The sequence below is a fragment of the Sorghum bicolor genome, chromosome 6 (assembly GCF_000003195.3).
Source record: "Sorghum bicolor cultivar BTx623 chromosome 6, Sorghum_bicolor_NCBIv3, whole genome shotgun sequence".
Classification (NCBI taxonomy): Eukaryota; Viridiplantae; Streptophyta; class Magnoliopsida; order Poales; family Poaceae; genus Sorghum; species Sorghum bicolor.
The window spans coordinates 52,034,159-52,055,385 of NC_012875.2; the positions used below are offsets into that span (position 1 = coordinate 52,034,159).

At 45.8% G+C, this 21,227-nt stretch overlaps 1 protein-coding gene and 1 non-coding gene across 2 annotated transcripts; both read left to right on the forward strand.

Moving 5' to 3' along the window:
• LOC8083331 (GATA transcription factor 5) lies at positions 8,474 to 11,062 on the forward strand. Its single transcript, XM_002446821.2, has 3 exons — positions 8,474 to 8,739; positions 8,991 to 9,275; positions 9,409 to 11,062. The coding sequence occupies exons 1-3, from the start codon at positions 8,539 to 8,541 to the stop codon at positions 10,276 to 10,278; spliced, it is 1,356 nt and encodes a 451-aa protein (XP_002446866.1). The 5' UTR covers positions 8,474 to 8,538; the 3' UTR covers positions 10,279 to 11,062.
• TRNAP-CGG lies at positions 19,708 to 19,779 on the forward strand. Its single transcript has one exon. It is a non-coding gene; the product is annotated as a tRNA-Pro (tRNA).

Below are 21,227 nucleotides of genomic sequence, written 5' to 3' on the forward strand. Positions count from 1 at the left end.
TGGCTTGCTGCATTTGAGCATTTTCGTATATCGCCGGTTGAGTGGGTAGTCACGCCCTCCCACTATCACATGTGCACATCGGGTAGTCCCGATCATTTCGGCCGGTTAGCTTTGGTCCAAAGGCAGCAGATAATGCAGCTGGCAAGCTATTGCGCGACACATCACAACAACGGCGAAAATTGCACACGGTCGTGTCGAATTCGACCGCAAAAAAAACTAAGTGCGGTGGGCCGGTGACTACTCGTATTTTTTTTTTACTGCGCGTGCCTCGTCCTATGTTTGAGGTTGCTTCTGTCAGAAATTGCGGCTTCTCCAGGCCTTGTTTAGTTCCCAAAAATTTTACAAAATTTTTTAGATTTTCCGTCACATCAAATCTTTAGATGTATACATAGAGTATTAAATATACACGAAAATAAAAACTAATTGCACAGTTTGGTCGGAATTGACGAGACGAATCTTTTGAGCCTAGTTAGTCTATAATTGAACAATATTTGTCAAATACAAACGAAAGTGCTACTATTCCTATTTTGCAAAATTTTTGGAACTAAACAAGGCCTTGGTTGATTTATTGTAAAAAAATACTGCTAAATAGTTAGTAGATTCGGTTCAAATAAACAAGACGATTGTCCCTTGACACACTGCGTTTTAGGAGCTCATAGTCTAAGGTGATTAGATTGGACAAGTAACTAAGGCCTTGTTTAGTTCGCAAAAATTTTCAAGATTCCCGTCACATCGAATCTTTAGTCACATGCATTGAGCATTAAATAAAGATAAAAAAAAACTAATTACACAGTTTACCTGAAATTTGTGAGATGAATCTTTTGAGCCTAGTTACTCTGTGATTGGACAATGTTTGTCAAATAAAAACGAAAGTGCTACAGTAGCCAAAAAACCAAAATTTTGCCAACTAAACAAGGCCTAATCGAACTTAGGCCTTGTTTAGTTCCCAGAAATTTTTACAAAATCTTTTAGATTCTCCATCGCATCGAATCTTTACACGCATGCATAAAGCATTAAATATAGATAAAAATAAAAACTAATTACACAGTTCACCTGTAATTTGCGAGACGAATCTCCTGAACCTAGATAGTTTATGATTGAACAATATTTTTCAATACAGAGAAAATACTACAGTGTTTATTTTGCAATTTTTTTGGAAATAAACGAGGCCTAAAACCCGTTCACTAGGAACCGGGCCTTGTTTAGTTCACCTCGAAATCCAAAAAGTTTTCAAGATTCCCCGTCACATCGAATCTTATAGCACATGCATGGAGCATTAAATATAGACAAAAACAAAAACTAATTGCGTATTTTGTCTGTAAATCGCGAGACGAATCTTTTGATCCTAGTTAGTTTATAATTGGACAATATTTGTTAAATAAAAACGAAAAAGATACATGGCAAAATCCGAATTTTTTTCAAAACTAAACAAGGCCCTAGCTAAACAGAGCTGTAGCAGTCGTACATCTTCGAGAGACTTGCGCGACGAACTGGAACTGTCGATTCTTGGCAACTCCCAGGCTCGAGACGTCAGATACAGCTGAAAACACACAGATCAACTCAAGGCTTACGTTAGCGAGTACTATTATGTTGTAAAATTACCAATTTATCTGCAGGATTTTCCTCCTATGAACCCACATCTCATACCTGCAATGCTCAATAGTCGTCCGTTTTGACTTCAGAACTAGCACGTCATCTCGTTGTGGCTGCGGCAACCTGGTACGGTACAAGTCTAGAAGAAGATCCTTTGGGCGACCGGATCAGAACCAGAATCAAAGCTGTTGCGTGGATGCTTTGGATGGAGACAACACCAAAGTTGCAACAAAACGAGTGTCTACAACTTGACAACCTCGGGAGAGTATCGGATCCGACGACCAGTGGACAGTCTACTAGTTATTCATTCAGCAGTTTATTTCTCTTATAACAAATCAGACAACTGTACTTTCTGCGATAACTTATCAGCCAAACGAACAAAACAGCAAACAACACCAAGCTGGCTCTCTTTAACTGTAATTGGCTTTGGCCTTGTTTAGTTGTAAAATTTTTTTGAATTTCGCTACTGTAGCATTTTCGTTTGTATTTGATAAATATTGTTTAGTTATGTACTAACTAGGCTCAAAACATTCGTCTCGCGATTTACAAGTAAACTGTGCAATTAGTTTTTTTATCTACATTAGTACTCTGTGTATGTGCCGTAAGATTTACTATGATAGATTTACAGGTAAACTGTGTAATTAGTTTTTTTCATCTATATTAGTACTCTATGTATGTGCCGATAGAAAATCTTAAAAACTTTTTTTAATTTCGGTGCGACCTAAACAAGGCTTTGTTTTTTTTTTCATTTCGATGTCATGGCATGGCTGGCAGTGCCCCGCGGCGGTGTGGGTGGGAGCGGCCGGGCTCTGCCGTGCCGCTTCGCGCAGGCGCAGTGGCGCATGTGACGGTGACGCCGGTTGCGTGCATGCGGCGCGCGGCCGTTGTATCCCGGCCAGGTCCCGCCCACGCGTCACCTCGGCAGCTCGGCTCCACCGACCACCACCGCCTCCAGTTCCAGCCCTCCACGCGACCACGCCTTAGGCCTTGTTTAGTTCACCCTGAAAACCAAAAAGTTTTCAAGATTCTCCGTCACATCGAATCTTGTGGCACATGCATGAAACATTAAATATAAACAAAAATAAAAACTAATTACACAGTTTAGCTGGAAATCACGAGACGAATCTTTTGATCATAATTAGTTCATAATTAGATAATATTTGTCACAAACAAACGAAAATGCTACAGTACCGAAAAGTTTTCACTTTTCGAAACTAAACAAGGCCTTAGTCGCCGAAGGCCTCGCGGAGAGAACGTGAACCCATCGGCCCATGCCATGCATATCACGGGCAAATGGGCCCTTCGTCCTCCTTTATAATGGAGCTTGGGACACCCACCGGCCGCCGCCATCACGTGGTGTGCGGGAGCCCGGCAGCCGATACACCATTCGGTTCGAAAAAAGAAGAAAAAAATTTGGCATATCACGTGGTATAGCAGCATGCACGGAGTATACATCAAATTTTGTGGCAAAAATATTAAATATGGATAAAAAATAATAAATTGCATAGTTTCGCTATAATTTTACGTGACAAATCTTTTAAGACTAGTTAGTTTATGTTTAAATAATAATTGTCAAATACAAACGAAAGTAATACAATATCTAAAAACTTTTCAGCCTAGAGAACTGAGGCCTTGTTTAGTTGGTAAAATTTTGGGTTTTCGGGTACCGTAGCATTTTCCGTTTGTATTTAACAAATATTATCCAATCATGGACTAACTAGGCTCAAAAGATTCATCTCACAAATTATAGGTAAACAGTGTAATTAGTTTTTATTTCATCTATATTTAATACTTCATACATGTGTCGCAAGATTCGATATGACGGAAAATCTAAAATTTTTGGCAAATTTTTTTTGGAAACTAAGGCCTTGTTTGGATAAGAAAATTGGATTTTAGCACTGTAACACTTTCGTTTTTATTTCGCAAATATTGTTCAATTATGGAATAACTAGGCTTAAAATATCCGTCTCGCGATTTACAGGCAAACTGTGCAATTAGTTTTTGTTTTCATTTATATTTAATGCTACATGCATGTGCTGCAAGATTCGATTTGACGGGAAATCTTAAAAAAAATTGGTTTTTCATGTGAACTAAACAAGGCCTAAACAATGCCTAAACTAGACCTCTCTTCTATCTTTGGGCCCGTCAAATTTAGCCTCGTTTAGTTTCACAAATTTTTAGAAAACGACTACTTAAAAGATTCGTCTCGTAAATTACAGATAAACTATATAATTATTTTTTATTTTTTCTATATTTAATGTTTTATAGGATAGCGGTAATGTTTACGGGAGCATCAATCCGAGATACTGTAGGCGATAGGAGTGGAGTGTGTGGCAAGGAATCGAACCGTTTCGCTACAGCCCGTCCGCATCCGCACGCGCCGCTTACTCGTATGCGGGTTTGTGCGGCGGCCCGTTTTGCACCGTGCTATGCTTGCGGCGCCCGACGGCGCGCAGTTCTGCCCGCAAGCGCTTAACTCTTCAAGCAGACATCAGCACCTAAGTTCCAACTTCCAAATAGAAAATTGGGCCAATCGAGTACACAGCTTCAGGCATACAAGCAAAAGCAAACGGGGAGGGATCGAGGACTATAAAATATGATAAATATTTGGCAAAAGCTTCAGTACTCGCTGCTGACGATCAAGGAGGGCTATGTACTAACACATGCAAGGGGAGGGATCGAGGACTATAAAACATGATAAATATTTGGCAAAAGCTTCAGTACTCGCTGCTGACGATCAAGGAGGGCTATGTACTAACACATGCAAAGCTTCGGCTGCCGCCTCTGCTGATCGTCAATTCATCATAGTCATAGCATTAGGCTCCGCCTTGGCTGGTCAGTCACGGTGACTCACTGCACTCAGAGAGCGAGGAAAGGACGATGAACGGGTCGTCGGCGCCGCAAGTGAGGGCACGAGCATGACCGACCCAAAGGGACGCCAGGCAAGCAGCGAGAGTCGCGAGTTGCGAGTACGCGGGCTGAAGCGGCGCCGCTGGTTCATGCGGGTTTAGCTGCATAAACCTGTTTAAGAAGGTGGGCCGCTCTGCGGGTTTGTGCAGGCTGGCGGCGCCGGTCTGCCCGGTGGGCTGACGGCGTAGCCCGCGCCACTTGCAAGCATTTTTTACGTACGACGCAACCAGAGGCTGGCAGAAGGCAGCAGCAACCCTGGTGCGGCGCTTTATGGCCGCTTTACTGTTGCCGTGCACCGATGGCAACCCCGTAAAGAGTTTTTTTTTGCGTGGTCTACGAAGGGTCCGTGGACCGGCGCCGCGTCGAAACTTGAAACCGAAGCGAGGAACAATTTTGTTTTCATCTATATTTAATGCTACATGCATGTGCCGCAAGATTCAATGTGACGGGAAATCTTAAAAAAAATTTTGTTTTTGAGGTAAACTAAACAAGACCTAAACAATGCCTAAACTAGGCCTTACACCTCTCTTCTATCTTTGGGCCGGTCAAATTTAGCCTCGTTTAGTTTCAAAATTTTTTAGAAAACGACTACTTAAAAAATTCGTCTCGAAAATTATAAATAAACTATATAATTATTTTTTATTTTTATTTATATTCAATGTTTTATAGGATAGCGGTAAGTTTACGGGAGCATCGATCCGAGATACTGTAGGCGATAGGAGTGGAGTGTGTGGCAAGGAATCGAACCGTTTCGCTACAGTGGATGTATTACCTACGACGCAACCAGAGGCTGGCAGAAGGCAGCAACCCTGCTGCGGCGTTTTATGGCCGCTTTACTGTTGCCGTGCACCGATGGCAACCCCGTAAAGGCGCCGCGTCGAAAGTTGAAACCGAAGCGGGGCACGCGCGCGCGCGCGCTATCGTCTCGTCGGTTTCTGCTGCGGCTCGCTTTTGAAACTGCCCTAGTACGTCGGGCACCGAGCCCGGCCCAGGACCAGAGCCCGGCCCGTAATTCAAGTCGCAGCAGCGCGTGGCTGGAACTGGAACCCACCACACCCTGTGAGACTCTGCTCTGGTGCTCTGCACTGCAGCGCTACCACGCCGTCCAATCCAGTCGGCGAGGGCCACCTCGCGACCGTGACGCGTCTGCCCACCTGCCAGGTCGGACGACGACTCGGCATCAGTGGCCTTGGGCACCGCGCCCCAGGATATTATTATAGCTACTGCAATCATTCACTGGCATGTGGTCCCAGAGGCACGGGTCCCGCGCGCCAGCCTCACCAGGCCTGCAGGAGCCGGAGGCAAGGAACGTGCAAAGCTATCGCGCGCCCTGGCAAGGAACCTGGACAGTACGACACTATACCGAAACTGCCCACGCGTGCCGCGCGGCAAACTCCGCTCGGCCACTCGTCCGCGCGGGCGAGCCTGTGCGCGTGGCCCCACGGCCCGGTGCCGGCGCCCGGGGTGCCGAGCAGATTTTTCGTCTAGGGACATTTTGGTAAACTCGTCGGAAAAAAAAACAACGCTGGTCAATTTCCGCGATTCCACGTACGCTCGTCAGTCGTGAGTGTGGAGCCACGCGACGTGAGTGCTCCGGCCGCGGCATCGCGAGGAAACCCAGCTGGCGACGAAGGGAATCGTATGGCTAGTGCGTTTCTGGCACCCTTTACAGAATTTAGCACTTGTTTAGTTAAAAAAATAGCCAAAATTTTTCAAAATTATCCGTTATATCGAATCTGACGACATATGTATAAAGCATTAAATATATATAAAAATAAAAATTAATTATATATTTTATCTGTAAATCGCGAGATGAATGTTTTGAGTCTAGTTAGTTCATGATTGCATAATGTTTGTAAAATAAAAATAAAATGCTACAGTGTTCCAAAAAAATTGGAAACTAGACAAGATATATAGAAGAAATTTCACAATCATAAATTTACTTATTTTGTTTCAAGAAAAAATATATAGGAAACAAGTAAAAATTTCAGCATTTCTAAAGGTCATGATCGTGGATTTCACCACATTTGTTACTTCGAAAAATAAGAGTCTGTTCGCTTAGGCCTTGTGACAAATATTATCCAATCATGTACTAACTAGGATCAAAAGATTTGTCTCGTGATTTACAGCTAAACTGTGTAATTAGTTTTTGTTTTCATCTATATTCAATGTTTCATGTATGTGCCAAAAGATTCGATGTGACTGGAAATCTTGAAAACTTTTTGGTTTTCAGGATGAACTAAACAAGGCCTTAGCTTAAAACTGTACCAGCTGCTAACGTTTTGGCATTTGGCAAAATAAGTCTTTTTAGTTCTCCAAATTTTTCAAGATTCCTGTTCACATCGAATCTTTCGACATATGCATAAAGTATTAAATATAAATAAAAAGATAGCTAATTATACATTTTACCTGTAATTTGCGAGACGAATCTTTTAAGCCTACTTAGTCTATAGTTGAATAATAATTGTCAAATAAAGCCAAAAGTACTATAATAGCGAAATCTAAAATTTTTCGCAAACTAAGGCCTTGTTTAGTTCTAATTTTTTTTTTGGAAAATTGACACTGTAGCACTTTCGTTTGTATTTGACAAATATTGTCCAATCATGGACTAACTAGGCTCAAAAGATTCGTTTCGTTAATTTCGACAAAACTGTTTAATTAGTTGTTATTTTCGTTTATATTTAATACTCTATGCATGCGTCTAAAAATTCGAGGTGACGTGGAACTAAACAAGGCCTAAACCAGGCCTGAATAGCTGAACACATCCTAACATTATGAAGCTTGATAAGGTCACTTTCGTGCATATTCTAGATATTTCCCAGCACCAATGACTGGCAGGTGGAAGGCGGGGGAGGGGCAGTCTCGCGGAGCACCAGAGTTGCTTGTTTCTATCGGTTTCTAAACTCAAGTTTGCTTCACGAGTGAGGAAATAATATATTCCAGCCTCACGCTTTTATGTGTCTATCCATCTATCTATCACTATGCATGCTATTCCCGTGCTCCCGTGCATGAAAGTGTTGTGGCCTGGCAGATATCCATATCCACGACGCGTTCCCAAAATTCGAAACCAGAAATCAATGGCCACGAATAATTTCCAAATCCAGCAGCACACGTCCACAGCATAGCGGCACGAATGCATTGATCCTCTCCACTCCGGGCGGGGGTGCATGCATTAGCCGATAGAGTACCCTCCATATCCAAAACGATCAATGCACGCGCCAGAATCCTTGTGCTGTACAACATGAATACCGTATCCACATACCAGTGTATACCCCCCAATACAGATAACACCACCACGCAACGATACAAAAATCAAAATCCTTTTTCTCCTTCCAGAAGATTTTCCAGACGATTTTATTCTTTATAAAAGAAAATAATAAATAAACTAAATAGTAAGAGGATTAAAAACTGACACGACCTAAGCGCGTCCACTGCATCCACAAGTCGTGATCGGGAAGCCCATGCACCCCCCTGCGTGCGCCGCGCGGGTCCAGTTCGAATCCCTCCAATCCACGTCCCCAAACCCGCCATTTGAAAAGGCGCCACCCCCCAGCCTACCTCCAAAAACCCGTAGCGGGGGCGCCGGGCCGGCCACGGGCCCACCACGTGCCCTCGGCCCTGCCGCACTACCCTAGTCTCATCGCTTATCACTAGCCCGCGCCACGCCATCCGGGCCGTCCGCTGGGGTCAGCGCGCATCACGACGCGCCGTTTCCGCCTTTGGTTTGCCCCCATTTCTTTTCAAAAGTGGAGGCGCCTATACAAAAACAGAGCATACTACTCCTTTTTCAAAAATCAAAAATAAAAAAAACAATCAGAGCATCCTACTCCGCGAAGTGCCGGAAATAAAATAAAGAACATACTCCAGAGATAGCATTGCGGTGGGAAAAAAATAAATAAAGTAAAGCGGGGGGCGAAAGCGGCAAAGTGGCGAGGAAGCACGCGAGGAAGGGTGTGATATCGGAGAAGGCGGAGGGGGCGAGGGTGAAACGGCGCGTCATTTGTTGAGCAGCCCACGGACTTCGGCAGCCATTCAATGCTCCACCAAACGCTCATCCCTTCCTCCTTTTCCCCCTCCGTCTCCGCCTCCTCCTCCTCGCCTTTCCTCCACGCCCCCAACGCCGCCACCACCACCACCACCACCACAGCCCCCGGTGGTTCCTGCACCCCACCAGCCTTCCCGCGAGGCTCCTCCGCCATGCCGTCGTACGCGCACCACCATAGCAGCAGCCCTCTGGTAAGGAACGGTGCCTGCCGGCCGGCCCGCCGGCTTGCCGATAGATGATTGAGGGGGACGGAAAGATGAGAGATTCTTTGGATGGCTTTTTTTTTGGTTTCTTTTATTTATTCTGGAGAGATAAACAAAAAAAAAATAAACAGAGACGAAAAACTTTTTCTTAGAACCGCCTGGCTTCTGCCTTCTGGTATTGGGAATTTGTGATTTTGACATGCGACGTGTGTGCCTGTTTTTCCGGCCGGCCGGTGAAGGATGATGGCAAGATGGACGTGCTCAAGTGTGGCAACAGCGTCCCGCCGGAGGACGACGCTGCCGCCGCCGGGGCGCTCGTTGAGAAAGACGGGTTCTCGGTTGAGGACCTGCTGGACCTCGAGGAGTTCGGGGAGCCTGACAAGGACGGCGCCGAACACGAGGATGACGCGCCGGCGCTAGCCGCCGCGGTCGAGGAGCAGCCGAAAGCGGAGTCGCAGCCGTTGTCGGTCGTGACGTACGAGCTCCCGCCGCCGCCGCCGCCGCCGGAGCTGGTTGACCTGCCGGTGAGTCTTTTCGGCCGGCCTCTGCCCTCTGACCGTTTCTATTCGTGGAAAGACGTCGTCGTTCGCGAGTCTTCTCCCTCTGGTTATCCTGAGAAACTGATTAATTTATGCTTTTGCTGTTGCGTTCCCGCAGTCGCATGACGTCGAGGAGTTGGAGTGGGTCTCGCGTATCATGGACGACTCGCTCTCGGAGCTCCCGCCGCAGCCGCAGCCTCCTATGGCTGCTGTGGTGGCGTCGTTGGCAGGGCGGCCCCCGCTGGCGCAGCAGCGGCGACCGCCGCTCGCGCACGACGGCGCGTACCGCGCGGTGGCGCCGCCGTCGCACGGCCCGCTGCGGACGCCCACCATCTGTGCGCTGTCCACGGAGGCGATGATACCGGTGAAGGCGAAGCGCAGCAAGCGGTCGCGGGGCCCGGGGTGGTCGCGGTCGGGCGCCTCGTTCTTGTCCGACTCGGCCTCGTCCTCGTCGACCACAACCACTTCCTCGTGCTCCTCGTCAGGTTCGTTCTCGCCGTTCCTTCGTCTGGACTCGCCACCGTTCGGCGGGTTCGACCTCGGCCTCGGCGAGGGCTTATTCAGCCACCTGCTGCCGCTGCCGCTGCCGCGGCCGCCGTCGAAGAAGTCCAAGCACGGCGCCAAGGGCAGCAAGCACAAGCCCAAGAAGCGCGGGCGCAAGCCGAAGCATCTGCCTCCGCACCACCCGTCGGCAGGCGGCGGCGCGGCCGCGTCGCAGCAGCCCGGGCCCAGCGACCGCCGCTGCAGCCACTGTGGCGTGCAGAAGACCCCGCAGTGGCGCGCGGGGCCCGAGGGCGCCAAGACGCTGTGCAATGCGTGCGGTGTCCGCTACAAGTCAGGGCGGCTCCTGCCCGAGTACCGCCCGGCGTGCAGCCCCACGTTCGAGAGCAGCATCCACTCCAACTCCCACCGCAAGGTGCTCGAGATGCGCCGCAAGAAGGAAGGCGACATGGTCGCCAACGCCGCGCCGGCCGTGGCGTCGTTCTAAGCCGCTGCTGCGCCCACCCTGTGACTGAGCATCAGCAAGGAGGCTGGCCACCTAGCGGTGGCTGTACATTTTTTTTCTCTCTCCGGGCCGTAATAGCCTTGTACCGTACCTGAACTCCCCTCCCATGTCTCTTGCTTGGTAGTATCGTCGTCGCTAGGAGTCTCCCGGTTGGGTTAATTAGAGTTTAGGAGTCTGGATTAGGTCAGGTTAGGTTTAGCTTTGGTTGCGGTTAGGGTTCTACTGCGAGAGCAGCGGCGCAGCAACTAGCGCAGAACTTTTAATTCCTAGCATTTCTAAAGGCAGTTTCTTCTTCCTTTTGACGAGCTAGCTGTAGGAGTGAGTAGCTTGTTTGGTGCATCCATCAATGGTCGAGCCGGACTGCTGGGTACGGACTGGTGCTGATGTTGGAAAGGTAGAAGATGAGATGAGGCTGATGGATCGATCGGTCGCCCAAGGAGGAAGAAGAGTGCACCTTGCACTTGGACTGGTATGTATTGGGACAGGTGCTTGTTGCGTGCACCCTTTCGGTTACATCACATGGTGTTGTCACCCGTAACGACATGATATGCTTAGTTAGCAGAGCAGAGTGGTGATAGCGAGGTGTTGAAGCAAGCATTTAGGCTTGCAACTTGCAACCTTTGCAATTGTGTGAGGTAGTTCACTGTAGTCCGTCGTAGAGTTTAGAATGGACCAATGGAGCAGTAAAGCTGTAAGCTCCTCCCTTGGTTGTGTTGTGCGACACACTGCCGCTTTAGCTTTGAGTAATCATGGTATCTCTGTGTAATGGTATCTCTGACTCTACCTGAAGCAGAGGCAGAGCTATATGTACATGTAGCTCCTGGAGCTCTCCTAGCCCTGGCGGCTGATGCCATAGGCCTAGGCTTCCGTGCTGGCACGGTTTTTTCACCATCACGCAAGCTTTTGGCGCAGGAGGCCACAGCGGGCACCGGCACAGCCCTGACAATCTGCGAGATGCTCATCGCTCGCTAGTCGCTCCATGTCCTCGCACCTGTCAACTGTCTTGCGGCAACAGCGCGGCCAACAGGCATCAGCGCCCTTGAAATTTCCACGGTGATTAGTGGTGGCACAGTCATTCGGCGGACCCAGCTCGCAACCGAACCAGACGGTAATGGCGATTGGATTGGTGGGGCACCGAGGTGGTGGCGTGGTGACCGCGACCCGTGCTATTCTTCTACTGCTGCCTGCTGGCCTCTCGCTCGCTTTGCAATTTGCACCGGTGGCGATGACTGATGAGCTCCACCACCACCAGCTAGCCGCCCCTCATGCGCCGGCCCTGCCGCCGTGCCACGCCACACGATAATCTCGTGTCATATCATCGTAAACAATCACGCAATTTCCTTTCGTTCATCCTGCTCCTGTCCGGTTCTTATTTCTTTTTTTTGGTTGCACTATCTCCCTCCTCGAGCTTTCGTGCTCGCTTAGGGACTGTTTAGTTTTAAAAAATTTTGTAAAATTTTTCAAGATTCCTGTCACATTAAATTTTACGGCATATGCGTGAAACATTAAATATAGATAAAAAACAATTAATTGCATAGTTTATCTGTAATTTGTGTGATGAATTTTTTGAGTCTAGTTAGTTCATAATCGAACAATAATTATTAAATATAAACGAAACTGCTACGTTAGCTATTTTACAAAAAAAATTAATTTGTTCACTTATCTTATTAGCAGTATTTTTTTTTCTGTCAATCGAAAGTGTTCAGCGAATAGTACTTTCTGCCATAATTTTTAGAGAAACGAACACTGATGTTGATAAGTGTATGCTCAGGGTGATTGGAAATGGAAATCCTGCTGTGCAATCCTCTGCATTTTATATATTATCCAGCTGGAAGCTGGAGCTTTGCAATGGAGCGTGGAGAAGCGTAGCCGGCCGACTAGAGTAGTCGACTGTGTTTGGGGTGTTTATGCCCGGGAATTTCGCTACGAGGAACCGGAGATGGGTTTGGACGGATCGTGAGAAGTCATCAGTCATCGAGCGATAAATGGAATCATGCACGCGGGACGCGCTGCAGCAAACACACTCACACCTCATCAGTCTACTGCTTCTCGGGCAGTAATTTTTGTTTGGCCTTGTTTAGTTGGCAAAATTTTTCAAGATTTTCCGTCACATCGAATCTTACGGCACATGTATGGAGCATTAAATATACATGAAAACAAAAACTATTTGCACAGTTCATCTGTAAACCGCGAGATAAATCTTTTGAGCCTAGTTACTCTATAATTGAACAATGTTTGTCAAATAAAAACGAAAGTGCTATAGTGCCGTTTTTCACCGGTTTTTGCCAACTGAACAAGGCCATTATTATGCTTTTCTTCGTACGCACAGTAGTTCACGTGAGCCCGAGGGGCCCGCGGCATCGGCGTGGCCGGCTCCCGGCATTCAAATCCCGCGATACTTCAACGAACCGCAGCGCGGCAGCGGCAGGAGCAGTAGCATGGTACGGACCTACGGATGGTACATTTGATGCGCCGAGACAGTGTACCCCTGAAAAATGAAGACGGCTACTGCAGAGCTCCTTCCCTTCATCAGGAAAATACCCCTTCCTACTCCATCGTTCTCACAAATAAATACATTTTTTTACTATTTATATTTGACTATTCATCTTATTTAAATTTTTATGCAAAAAATAAAATAAATAAATTATTATAAAAATATACCTAACAATAAAATAAGTCATAAAAAATAAATAATATTTTATTAAATTTTTTTTAATAAGCCGAACGGTCAAACTTGAATTATAGAAGTCTAAAAAATGCGTTTATTTATGGAATTGAGGAGTAGAAGTTTCAATTTCTCTACATATATTGTTTTCTGAAAAGACTTGCTATTTATCTTTTACTAAATCTATCGAATTTCAATACAATTGATTGTGTTTTAGATTTGTGTTACAACTGTCTACTAGTTGCATTTATTAAAAATCTGACAAAAACTAAAACATTATATAACTGGAATGAAATAATTACATTTATAACATACAGCCGAGTCAAATCACATTAAGTTTGACCAATTTTATATAAAAATTATAAATTAATATTTATACTAACATATAAGTATTATCACTAAAATCTTCATTAAATATGGTTTCATATACTATACATTTGAGGTATAAACTTTAGAAGCGAAGACATCAATTGTTTGGAGTGGGCCAATTGATGCATTGTTGCAACATGGGTTGGCATATGGTATGAGGCCATATGAGTTGATGACTTGGTGTCATGGCACCTAAGCATGGCACCACCATGTGATTTGGCACCACGGTCTATGACTCAACACACCTGCTCCCTTTCATCGAGGCCATGCACTTCAAACAGAACGGAGAGGAGGAAACCTATCAACACCCCTCTCTCCACGGAACGAGATCCTCTAACATACTGGTTTCTACTGTAAGAGGGACATACTTGTACCCGATCACGTTCGTTGATCATCCAACGGTGCAGCCAAATAAGCATGGAAGCCGCTCTTGCTTTGGCCCATATACTAAACACGGACCACATTTAGGTCTGATTTAGTTCCAAAATTTTTCAACATTAGTCATATTGAATTTTTAGATACATAGATATAGTATTAAATATAACTAAAAAAAATTATATTGTTTGTAATTACTATATATATATATATGTGCTATTCTACACCAAACTGTTATACTGAGCAAAATTAAGTATCGCTCAGTATTCGTGTTTCAGTATTATTCAGTATTTTCGTGGTCCTGAGTGTTGGACAAGTTGATACTGAACACTGTTCATTACTGCTCAGTATTTTTTCTACTCAGTTTTGACTTACGATGTAGAATAATATTCTACACCTAGGGTGTAGAATAGCATATATATATATATATATATATATATATATATATATATATATATATATATATATATACACACACACACACACACATCAATCTGTTATACTGAACAGAATTCAGTATTCGCGTTTCAGTATTGTTCAGTATTTTATGGTTCTAGGTGTAGTGCTGGATGCTACTGAACGTTATGTAGAATAGCGCTACTGTATATATATATATATATGTTATTCTGTAGCCACCTCCATTTACGATAATTTTATATACTAATTTACGATAATATGTATATATATTTACGATAGTTGGGTTACTATAACACATGGGGATATTTACCATAACGTTACAGTAAACCACTTAGTATGGAATTACTGTAATCTCGTAAACTAACATAGTAATTATCGTAACTCAAAGTGGCTACAGAATAAGTTATTTTATAGCTAGCTACAGAGTAATAGTATATATATATATATATATATATATATATATATATATATATATATATATATATATATATGCCAAAGTTGAACGAATTTATCGTCAAAAAAAAAGCTGGACGAATTGGTATTGATTGGTTTGATGACCTTGCCGTTGGATGAACGGACGGATGGAAACTATGTCCCTCAAACATAGATTGTAGTATGTTAGAGGATCTCGTTCCTCCTCTCCACACACTCTCATCCTTAGTCATTGAATTCTAGTCAAGATCTTTAGTTAAGCAGAGTAAGGTCCCATCCCCTCCTCATATTTGTCCTATGGATCTGAAGTATTTGTTTACATTTGATGAAACCCTAGGTGGAGAACTGTGATTTTGGCCATTTGATACTTCGTTGTAAATGGGCAAGCACAGGGTGAAGAGCGTCTCTTTATATTTTGTTGCAAATATGGCCAGAAAGGATCAATAAAGAATCATGGATGGGCTCACGGCTAAGAAGAAAGAAGCAACTCGAGGATGCATAGTAGGCAAAGGCTTTGCTGGAGTCCGGAGGAAAATGAAGATGCTTTGAGAAAGCGGAAGTAGCCTCCGTGCATTTAGTTGGGGCTTTTATGACATAGTTTGAACAATTTCTATGTGGTGGTAAACACTTGTCATGTTGTGTTGGTGAACCATTTATAATATTTAAGGTAAGGATGAAGAACTATCTAGTGTTCAGACATGTCAATTAGACAAATGTCTTGTTTTTTTAACTCCTCCAACTTTTCCTCAAAGAACTTCATCTCTCTATGTCAACAAAACTTCTCGAAAATGTACGAAGTTTTCCTTGACTCCGTCTTTCTTATAAAAATTCTCTACAAGATAATTCCATGTGCACTAACTAATGGGTCGCACCTAGGTATAAGGCCTTACCCACGGTGCGATAGGGCTAAGTGCGGCTAAGTGCGATGGTGATAGGGCATAGCACTTAAGCCAATGGTTCCGTGCATAAGTGCCGAATAGGATCCATGTGGCAATGTGATGAACTGATGACACAAGGTTATGCAGTCGTATCGTTGGTGTACTTTTAAAAAATTTATCTTAGAGGTCAAAATATAAAAATATGTTTAATAAAGGAGCTAGAAACCATAATTTGTGGTAGGCTTTGTGCATGTTTGATAGAGCTCTACTCCCTTGTTCTTTGCTCTAGCTCCTTGATCTTTAAATGAAGTGATTCTACTGGGGGGCAGAGGGGGCTGTGTTGAGCAGTTTTTTAGCCCTCAGCTTCTGGTATAATACCTGATTCTCACTTAGATCTAGTTATATTTTACCAGCTTGGTTTTCTAGGAGCGATTTTCATTAAGAATCTAGAGGTGGGAGTGGCGAAGCGCTTCTGACGGTCTACCAGTGTTGGGTATGTTTGGTAAGGCTGTTTGTTAGCTCCGACTCAGGCTCTGGAGGAGGAGCAGTACCAAATCTTTCGTAGGAGAAGCCGTTTTTTTTCATTTTAAAAATAGAGTAGCCCTACCAAACATCTGAGTGTAAGATCCTTCAGTAAACGGTAAAAGCTCAAACATCTGCTGAGTTTCTATAGCTTGATTTTCATTTCACTTTCAGTCATAAAACTGCAAGATATGTTTGGATAGCACAATTGAACCGACTTTTGTTGTTTGTATCTTGGATGGACTTATATGAAGTTGCCCAATTCTTATTTTTGTGCTGAAGAGTCTGCAACCTGCAAATGTCTAGTTCCCATGGGTAGCAGACACCCTCTTCCATAGTGATGAAGCCTGACAGCAACTCGTCCGTCCAAGAGAAACTAAAAATAGGCAGCCACGGGCCCATGGTGTGACGAGAGTCCTCTGGTGGAAGAATGGCGCATACACTGAGCCCTTCACATGCTTTTAGAAATGACAAACTGCATTGCAATGTACAGTCATCTTAATCAAGCCAGATAAGCGAGCATCCGGGAAAGATTCGAATGGCTTTGCATAGTTCTTGAATTTTGTCTTCTATACATATCCGGTCAACTTGTGGGGGAAAGGGAGGAAATGACGCTAAGTGGAGGTTGCTGCTGACTAGTTCGTCTTCGGCTCACTTATATAGAGCATTAGCCTGCACAATTCGAGGCAATTGGGAGCTTATACTCAAACACTGCTCTGTTACTACTATTATATTACGAATCACACACATATCCGGACTGATGAACTACACACTGTTTGAACCTAAGACGAGCGACCAAAGCCTATGGAAATTAAATCTACCTGAATTCAGGCCTCTGATTCCTCATTGATCACATAGCTTTTTCTTTGCTCATAAATCATCCAAAGTCTTTTCTGACAGTGAAAACAACGACGACGCGGCTTTCGTTGCAAAACATCTGTCGGGCTGCCTTTCATCACGACCACCCACCGAGCGAGTGGATTTCGACGGTGCATGCAAAAGAAGCGGCGCAACACGATGGACGCCGCTGAATTATTGAAGCCTCCTCGATCTCCTCCTGCATGCGCTGGCAGCCGTGCTGCGACGACTCGTAATGGCTCGCGCCCGGCCTACCCGCACCGGCCGTCGTAGTGTCCACTACGTGGTCACATGGAGGACACTCTCAATTATACACCCAGCACGAGCCGCCGCAGCTCCTCCTGAAACGGGCTCGTGCTACGCTTGCAGATCCTCCAACCATATTGAACCCGCCAAACAATTTCCGGATTTCCCCTGCGACCAAACCATGCTTCTGGACTCGAACATGACATGACATTTGCAGAAAGATAACAGAGTGCCATGGCCCGATCGATGGATGCACTCCGACAAGTCAAAAAACTTCAAAAGGGTGACGTCCGGCCCTCGGCTCATTTGCATCGCCCATCCAGCCGTCGAAACCGTTGAACGAGTAGTACGTACAGGCTAACGCTGAACCTGCTCTCCTGTGTTCATCTGTTCCTGGCTGCAGTTCAATTCATTCCGGTTGGCACTCACGGCCTCAGCCTCACACCCACCGTGCCGGCTGCATGCATGCAACACAACATGTTCAGCATGGTCGCTGAAGCCACCAAGCAGCGGGGCTGAATGATGGGTGAGGTACAGAGAGCAGCTAGCAACCAACGCAGCGAGTCGAGGTCGAGGTCGAGGAAGGTGAGGAGTAACAGAACGCGAAAGCGAGCCGCGTGCGCTACCAGTGCGGGGCGGGCAGCTCTCCGTCCATGTGCGGCGTTGGAATGATGGGTGGCCATCCGAAAGCGCGGCAGCCGCTTATTGCTTCGCGGGCGCGCAGGCCTCGCAATGATTAGCGGCCTGCCTAGGGCCTTGTTCAGTTCGCAAAAACTTGTGAAAAACGGCACTGTAGCACTTTCGTTTTTATTTGACAAACATTGTCCAATTATAGAGTAACTAAGCTCAAAAGATTCATCTCGCGGTTTACAGATGAACTGTGCAAATAGTTTTTGTTTTCATGTATATTTAATGCTCCATGCATGTGCCGCAAGATTCGATGTGACGGGGAATCTTGAAAAATTTTGCGAACTAAAGACATTGGTTTACTCCTACTCCTAGGTCCTAGCAGCACGCACTCACTCGGTGCCTCCTTGGTGAAGAAGAGGACCGCGGCCGCGGCGAAGGTAGGTAGGGTATTTTTGGAACGGCGTGCTGCGCTGCGCTGCGCTGCGCCGCGCCCTCTCCCGTTCGCGCTTTCGCCACAAAACTGCGCACCGCGCCAGCGCCGTGCCGTGCGCTGTGCGCTGCGCACCATATTCATGGCGGAAAGACGGGTACGGGCTGCTCCATCTTTTTTGCGTCACGAATCACGACTCGCCGGCGGCCTCCTCGCGCACTTTTCCTGTCCTGCAACAAAATTCCCACCTCACCAGCGGTTCGCTCTGATCGCCGTGGCGCGAGCCGACGACAGGCCGGCCGCTTTCCCTTTTGGTCCCGTGCGGCTTGTCCCAGGCCCCGCGCCATCGGCTTTTGACCCCCTCTCTCTTTTTTTTTACCCACGGACGCACAGCCTTTCACTGCTAACTGGGTCCCGACGACGTAGATAATCATCTTTCAGTACACCTCACCGGTCACCCTTAACCCAAAGCCCCCCTCTCAAATCTTGGGAATCTGTCGACTCATGACCGACTGATTGGATTGGAACCTCACTCGCCTTATCGCCCCGCCCTCGGCTGTGCCTGCGAGGTACGAGCCACTAGCACGTGGGCCCGGTGTGGGTGTGGCGCCCACATGCTAGAGATGTCTACTGCTCGTCCATTTGGGCCTTGTTTACTTCCCAGAAAATTTTGCAAAATTTTTCACATTCTCCGTCACATCGAATCTTTAGACGCATGCATGAAGTATTAAATATAGACGAAAATAAAAACTAATTGCACAGTTTGGTCGAAATTGACGAGACGAATCTTTTGAGCCTAGTTAGTCCATGATTGGACAATATTTGTCAAATACAAACGAAAATGCTACGGTGTCCATTTCCCAAAATTTTTCGGAACTAAACAAGACCTTGGTGTTGTCCTGTCAGGTCATGCCAGCAACCAGAAAACTCCACCACCACGTTGACGTGGGGAAGCCGGCGTTGTTGTTGTTGCTGCTGCCAGCGACGTCCGGCCACGGCTATAGCTGCCAAGTGAGTTGCACCGACGCCGCGCGGCGGCTAGCTCGTCGGCGCGGATCCGATCAACGTCGTTGAGGGGGTGGGTCAATTGATTTTATGTCCGGATCGCCGCTGCGCTGCGTACGACAATCTAACCGATTTCGGTTTACCCACCACCGGACAAGGTACCGGATATGGGTAGCTCACCTACACTGTCACTGAGTGAGGTCACGGCGGCCTGGGCCTGGTCGCCGTGCGTGTGTACGTATGCCTGCCTGCTGCGGACGGCACCGGCACGGCAGTGCCACCGGGGCACGGAGTGGTTGCCACCGTGATGTAATTTCCCGTTGCCGAAACTGAAAGCGAGCGTCTGTCGTCTGACCGTGATTTCTCTCCAAATTAATAGAGCTCACAAGTCGCAACGCATCTGTACTCTGCCTCTGGAGACTTTTTCCTTCGGTTATCACACATCGTTTGCAGCATGATGTCAAGTAGGTCAGTGCAGGACTCATGCCCTCAAGTTTGCTGTTTGCTCAACAGATGAACCTGAATGTTTCCTGAGCTTTGAATATTTGGGTAAATAATTTTGTTTACATCCAACAGAACAAGTTGGGTGTTTGGTCTAGTGGTATGATTCTCGCTTCGGGTGCGAGAGGTCGCGAGTTCGATTCTCGCAACACCCCATTTTATTATTTTTATTTTTTTAAATAACAAACCACTGATTCACCAAAGCAATGCAGCAATGCCCAGCTGAAAGGCCCATGTAGAGACCTTCAACCAGTAATTCAACAAAAAGCCCACCACTAATTCACCAAACCAATGCCCAACTATGCAGCATGCCAACAGCCACCGAGCAGCCTTTTTACACTTTACAGCGCGTGCTTCTTTTTCTTTTTTTTTTTAAAAAACAGACCGACAGCAGAGTTGACTGTTAACTAAAAGAAAGTCTAGAGACGCTATACAAGACTGTATAATCCAAAATATAAAGCCAAAGCCTCGCAGAAGAAAAACTGATATAATAAAAAAAAAACACTGCAAGAGTCTAGATAAATGTTTAGCTCCTGCCGTAACTCAAAGAGCTGCCTCATCTTGATCTTGTGCATGACTTTGGTGGTTTAGTGTCCCTTTGTGCTGGAAGATTTTTGCATTTCTTATTTCTTCACACCTCAGACCTCCCAAATACTTGGAGGATGATAGAGCGCAGTTCACGTCTAGCAATTGGAGTGCGGTCTCGCACTGAATTACTTCACGCCCAGGCTTTTGGGCGCAGATGCGCATTGCCCAGCCCTTAGCAAGTACGGGAACATGGACACGTTCCCCGTTTCGAGAACTTCGTCCCGAAACGTGGAACGGGAATATCATGAAACATCGTTTCTAATGCGGTGGAACGCGAATCATATGTAGGAGCAATCATAGAAATGTCAGTCTCAAATAACTATGGAACTTCGTAGTGTGCATGCATACTGCGTCATGCCCGTCCGTAAGCGGCCGGCGGCGACGACCGACAAAAAATATTGTTGGTGATTGACTCATTGGCTTGGACCTAGAATGAGCTTTATGGTTGGAGTTGGACAGCTCAAAATGAAACAAAAAATACAACAGTAAACTATACCACGCTAGAAATCGAACTCATTTGGTTCAAAACAACACGTAAAACTACCTGAGTCAACCACCACGTCCCAGACACACGTTTCTTTAGAAAGTGGAACGTGTCCCGCAACTTAAAGGAACGAGACGAAGCTGTATACCCCATACATTCTATAGTTTATGAAAATGTCGTACCGCGTACCACGTTCCCATACCACGTACCCTATGTTCCGAGAACTTGGCTGCTAAGGCTCAGCCATAAAGCAATGCCCTCCCAAAAATGCTGAGTGAAGTGACAATCTTGAAAAATGTGGATGTTGGATTCCAGGATTGGCCTTGTTTAGTTCCCAAAAAATTTCAAGATTCCCCGTGACATCGAATCTTGCGGCACATGCATGGAGTATTAAATTTAGATGAAAACAAAAACTAATTACACAGTTTGCCTGTAAATCGCGAGATAAATCTTTTGACCCTAATTAGCCTATGATTGGACAATATTTGCCACAAACAAACGAAAGTGCTACAGTACCCAAAATCCAAAATT